The 6,070-nt window shown below is 44.3% G+C and overlaps 1 protein-coding gene and 1 non-coding gene across 2 annotated transcripts; both read right to left on the bottom strand.

The window, feature by feature from the left end:
- Window positions 1-463: 463 nt before the first annotated feature.
- Window positions 464-2,697, bottom strand: LOC112277530 (uncharacterized protein C57A10.07). Its single transcript, XR_016500894.1, has one exon. It is a non-coding gene; the product is annotated as an uncharacterized protein C57A10.07 (transcript).
- Window positions 2,567-5,348, bottom strand: LOC112277531 (CBS domain-containing protein CBSX3, mitochondrial). The gene is given in 6 exon segments (XM_090247524.1): window positions 2,567-2,706; window positions 2,866-3,658; window positions 4,027-4,087; window positions 4,415-4,419; window positions 4,421-4,496; window positions 4,679-5,348. Coding segments are annotated over 5 exon segments (669 nt in total). The 5' UTR covers window positions 5,063-5,348; the 3' UTR covers window positions 2,567-2,706; window positions 2,866-3,515.
- Between the last annotated feature and the right edge of the window lie 722 nt (window positions 5,349-6,070).

The following is a 6,070-nucleotide window of genomic DNA, read 5'->3' as shown; positions in this document are numbered from 1 at the left end:
TAAGAAAACTAGTCAAAAATCAACCCGCACTACTATCTACCTTGTTTCTTTGCAAGAATACATTTTGGGATAAGTGAAGAAATACTACATAGCTGTGATACAGTCTGAAAGCGGACAGCTTGCAAAGTTGGTAACAATTACGATTAAGTCTGATTACATACAATGCGTGCTTCCTTGGCGGACCCGGTTGACAGTGACCTTCGACATAGTTCCGTAGTATGACCGACACATTGGTGAGCGAGTGAAAATGAGTACACTTTTCCTTCTTCGCTGTCATAAAACGCAGTTATTGAAGTTTGATTACTACACGCTAAATTGTGGTGGAATGGAGAGACAAACACACAGGAAGAGAGAAATTCATTATATGGAACAAGCACTAAGGGACTAAGAACTTACCGAATTGATGTGCAACAAAGCAGGTGCTCAGCAAGGATACTAAAATGGTAAATGAAGTACGCTGATATAGAGCAAGTATTGAGCATCGCAGAGGAGCCCCTAGCATTATTGCTAAAATATATGATGCAGTCAAATTGAATAAATAATACTTCACTGAACGTCGCAGTATAAAGACACTGAACCAGTGCTCAGAAGGCAACTGCTAGCATTCTTACCATACATAATAGAAATCAGCTTGTTTTCAGCATTGAATATTCGAGAAAGAAGATTGGACAAGGTTATAAGGTGTCCAATTCAAGATCTGGCATCTCATCCTGGTTTCCTTGACATAAAAAATTGTAGTAATAAACTGGTGGTGCTAGCGGTGACGGAGAGAACAACCATGAAACAAGCCCTGATGAATGTTTGGCTGTTGACATTAGCTCCATCCTTCAAGATTTCTTGCTCAAGGGTGGCTGTCTGTAAGGGAGAAGTCCGTGTAGATAGAAACGACATAGGCAAATTGGTGCAGTGATATAAGTATCATCGGAGGGAGATGAAGAAGAAATAACAGTGATAACTTGCATTCCTAACTCCAAACCCGTGGTCAGGATATCCAAGGAAGGCTGCCCATGTAGTAATCTGGTCCACAATAGCTGAATAGACCTCGTAATTCCGAACATCCTGTAGGGTAAGGGACAGAGCGAACAAATGGGTCCCGAAAGATTCTCTTCTTCCACAACTCTCCTTTGCAGCCATACGGATCTTCCTGAAACATTTCCAGTACTTTCTCCTCCCCCTTAATGGCTGCCTCCTGCGATTCAGGCGTTAAAGGGACACCGAGGAAAGTGAATCGCGACTCTGGGAACCGCAGCGCACGGCGATGGAAGTCGGTGAACCTCCGCTGCTTGAAGTCGTAGCTGACCACGGTGATATTCACGGGATAGTGCCCCGTCAATTCCCTGAATCGGCACATGCTAAACAGAAGATTCTCAAAGCTATCGCGAGCGAACTCTTCTGTAAGAGTACGCCATCGCACGCTCTCGTTGTGGCCAAACCAGTCCTTGGATTCCGCAACGTTCCAGTAGCTCTGGCCTTCGCTTTTGGGTCCCGCATTCTTGCGCGTCTCGCCTCCGCTGAAGAGGAGCAATGAATCTTCAAATTGAGAGGTGACTTCTACGCCCAACTTGATGTGTTCCACGAATGTGCTTGCCTGGCCAGGATGCTTCTGATAGGGCTCCAGAAACCAAGAGTCTTCATCTTCGGGTTTGCCGCATTTCGAGCTCGTGTACACTGCATGCCCGGCGACCATCACAAGACTACGGAGATTTGTGTAGGATGAGTTGTGCTCGGCGAATAGCTGGCTGTTTGCTCTAGCACTCGAAAACTGGGTACCGAAAGCTTGAATGTACATAAAAACAGACACGAACAGGAGGGCACTCACGCAAAGAGAGACAGAGACCACAAAGGACGCCGGGAGCTTGTGATAACGCTTGGCTGCAATCGACGGCAACATCTTCATCTTCTGAAGGAACGTGAGTGATCGCTTCTTGCGTAATCTACGAGAGTATAAACCTGACTCTAAATCAGAGTCACGCCCTCCATCCATCACACTGTTGCACCGCACTTGGCGCAGGCGATTTCCCGTTCGTGTTCATTCTCTCACTCTCCGACACCCTCAAAGATTACCAACTCGACACAAACCCAAACACAAGTTAGCTCAGCTTCGCCGCACTAGCATTGCTCTCCCTGCAAGCCATACCGCCAAACCCTAAAAAGAAATGAATGTCCCTTCCTCCCTCACCCTTCCACGAAAATCAGTCGACGCAAGCATTGAACTGTTCCTGGCAAATCGTCAACCCCATTCCTCAGCTCTCGGCACCAATCATGACAATCCAGATCTTCACCGCATATTTTCCTCACATAGCTCCTGAACCCTAAGGTCTAACACGCAACAGTTCTCCGTCAAAGGTTAGCCAAACAGGACGATTGGATTGCCATTTCCCAGACAGAGATGGTATTCTCCCTCCATCAGAAAGATCTGCGCACGCCAGTAGTAAGATAAAATGTGATGCAAGCACATCTGAAGAAGGGTGATAAAAGCGACGAGGAGTTCACTATCTGAAGGCCAACGCGCATTCAAGTCTGACAACCCACTTGGAGTAAAAGATGTAACAACCAATCATGCTCAAGAGCACCGAAACCTAAAGTACACTTGAGCTGCTTGAAGCAACCAACTTCGTGGTTTTGCCCCGAAACCGATGACCTTCGAGACTGCAACTCAGCGTAGAAGCATCGCGGTCCCCCACCAACAGTTTCGCGTATCGGCAACTACACAAGGCACATTCATAATCGTCAAGGAACCACAGCGGCAGTCATGTATACAGTATCCGTGTGCCGAGGTGAAAATACGTATTCAGGTTCGTATTTAATACAATTAGGAAAACTTTCACGTTGAATACTGTTGTCGTTGCGTGTCTGCCCACTTACCTTTAAAAGCATCTTTCTGATGAACGAAAATTCTGTAGGCCCCATTAATCTCACATTTGATAACAGGTGATCAAACAGGATTGTTCCCTGCCAATTTACAAAGATTTCTCTCGAATCTCTGTTGCGATCAATCTGAGCATTCCATCAGTGGTGCACGGAATCAGGAAATTTCAAGTCGACACGAAACGAAGATTTTAAGCTTCGTAATGTGATGAACTCGATAGCATGGCCAGCCTGAAATTGCCTAAGCAAAATTTTCTGACATTTTGACCTAAAAAAGCATTAATATCCCATAACTCATTCATTGCACAAGACAAAATTAAAGATCTTGTGCATCAATTGTTACACCCATCGTAACAGAGCTTAAGCATCACTGACCAGAAGACAAACCGCTTCACTACCAGGAAACATGAACCACGTAACTACATTCAACCCAATTTAGGTCTTCCAGTTGCTCTACGTTCTGAACATTCGCCGATAAGTTTTTTTTTTTTTTTTTTTTTTTTTTTTTCTGGCTTAGTACGTTGCTACTCATGTTTCTCTAGCCTGGGCATCGTTTCTTGTCGGAGCTCGGTTGACTTCTAATAACTGGGTGTACGAAACCCCTCGCCATTGCATAGGTTTTAGGAAGGACACCATAGTAGCGATTTCTAATAGCCGCCCTGAATGTAAGAGTTCAGGCTCTGAAGCTCCTCGCGGTGCTCGTCCAATACTGCGCGAACCACGTCACCAATAGACACCATACCCTTCATTTTCTTATCCTCCACTACTGGAATGTGCCGAATCCGGTTATCTGCGCAGGCTCAGAGGAAATCCACACACGGAAAATTCCTAGGTAAATGAACCGAGCATTCGGAGCCTAACGCAGGTCAAGGATTGAAAAGAAAACAGTTAATTAATTTCTGCAGAAAAATCTAGTCATCTTCTGTATTTTAAACACACAATCTGAATATACAAATGTAGACTTTAGTCTGCAGAAGAAACATTTTTTTTTTTTTCTAACCGTGAATGCCCAACCGGGAAATCCCTCTATAAATCCGTTACCTCAGCATTCACAGTAGCCAGTACTTTCTAGTCGAGAAAGAGCCACTCAAGCCGTGCAAAGCACAAGCACAACATGACAAGAACATGTCGAACATCACAAAACTGATGGATGCCTACCGGTCATCAGCTCCATGGCACGCAGCACTTTAGTATCCGGACTCACAGTTATGAGCTTGTTCTGCATAAAAAGGAGATATGGATCATCATAATATAGTACAATCATTTCCATCAGCTTCACCCTTTGATCGAACGTGACCAAATTTCGCGAGGTTTTGACTGGCGTAAAAGAAGAGATGTTGCACATTGGTAAAGTGCAATGAGTGCCTGATGATGGAGTTGGCTCAGCAACCTGGCGGAAAGATATGCAACCTAGGGGAAACTAAATTAAAGTTAAATAATTGGTCTTACATTCGACCAACACCCAGCTCATGCCTCGACTTCATTAAACTGATCAATGCATACATTGCTAATTGTCGCTGCAAGAAAGGTTGCGGGCTTGACAGACCTCTCTCAGTAATGATTCCAGCAAGCATTTTCTCCGTGCCCGACTTCACCACCAGCAATGCCTCCACATTGTTTGCAGTCATCTAAGATACCACCCAAATGCCAGGAATGTCACTTTAGCAGATGAACTCAAAGAGTTGATATTCAAATGCCTCTGACTGGACAGATGATGGAACTCTTAGAAAACGGTATTGACAAATTGGAGTTTCGGAGGGAATTGACGCCACGCTCTTGCGCAGAGACCAGTAACTCAAGAACGGCTCACCGACTTGACGGCATCGTATACTGTATCTTCCACACTGCACCACAACCAGGAACCATCGGCCTTTTGACCCTTGTCCTTCAGGACATCGGCAATTGTGGTGCTCTCAAACCTGTGCTCCACCAAGCTCTCCCTAGTCTCAATCTGTCCCGATTCCCTCCGCGTCTGGATGCCAAAACCCAATGCCGATCCCCCCACCCGAACATGCTGAAGAACACTCCCTGACAGAGTCCTCCCTGAGCCTGCGCGAACTTCGCAAGCCTCTGCATCATGACACAACAACCGAAACTCGCCTCTCACACTCCGCTTGCTAAGAAACTCAAACTCATCTGCAACAACACCCAAACAACTCAATACGTCGGTCCCCACACGAGGCCACAAAACCATCACACAAACTTCAAAGACAGTATACCCACACTCTCTCACAAGGCACCAGCTCTCTGTGGTCCTTCACAGCCTCAGCCCCCACCTCCAGGTCCTCGGTAATGTCAAGAGCTACAAACTGCAGACCCAAAAGAAAAGTGGGGAAGTGAGAGTAAGACTGATACCAGAGTCATCAGGTGCGGCAAGGATATCAGAATTCATCAAGAAATCCTAGCGATTCTGCTGGAAACAATATTATTATTAATATGATCAATTGATACACAATATAGTGTGTGTACAAGGACACCAAGAGTCACAACTCTTGGTATAAGGTCAATATAGAGTAGATAGTATTCTATACAAGAGACTAATATAATATACAATATAATTCTCCCAATACTCCCACTAGTACACTAATCTTCATCCTCAAATTGAATTTCATCTATAACAAAAGTTCATCCATTTTGAAAACGGATATGTGTAAGAAATATAGGATTTCGATCTCTTTTTTGATGTTGCATTGTTGGAAAGTTCTTTCATAGATCTCCCACTACTTCTTCAAATCCGAGAAGGTATGTGTTTTTTTATTGACTTATATTTGCTTGTTGCTTCTTGTTTGTTGTTCACACATTTCTTGTTTTCTTTTTTGTTGTTTCTTGATTGTTCTATTGTTGGAAGATGCGTTGTGAATGTAGGCACAACTGTGAGTTCCTAAGGATGCATCTAGATAGAGTCGACCATAGATGCAATCGCCTTGACAAGAAGTTGTGTAGTAAGCCCATCGGTGGGATCTACAATAAGCAAGGCAACGAGCTCCATAGTGGGTCTTATAGTTGGTGTGATAGTAGACTCTACAACTGGCCATATGGTGGATTTGTAGTTGGCTCTACGATAGGTCCTGTAGTTGGCCCTACAATGGATCCTATAATAGATTGTCTCCCATTCTATGATGTATCAAAATATTTATGTTGTATAAAATTGTATTGTTTGGAGGAGACTAGTAATGCTTGAATGATTGTAGAACAGTTTGCT

This window comes from Physcomitrium patens, chromosome 25, assembly GCF_059467195.1.
Source record: "Physcomitrium patens ecotype Gransden chromosome 25, ASM5946719v1, whole genome shotgun sequence".
Classification (NCBI taxonomy): Eukaryota; Viridiplantae; Streptophyta; class Bryopsida; order Funariales; family Funariaceae; genus Physcomitrium; species Physcomitrium patens.
The sequence above is the reverse complement of the archived record's forward strand: the minus strand, read 5'-3'. Positions and strand labels throughout refer to the sequence as shown.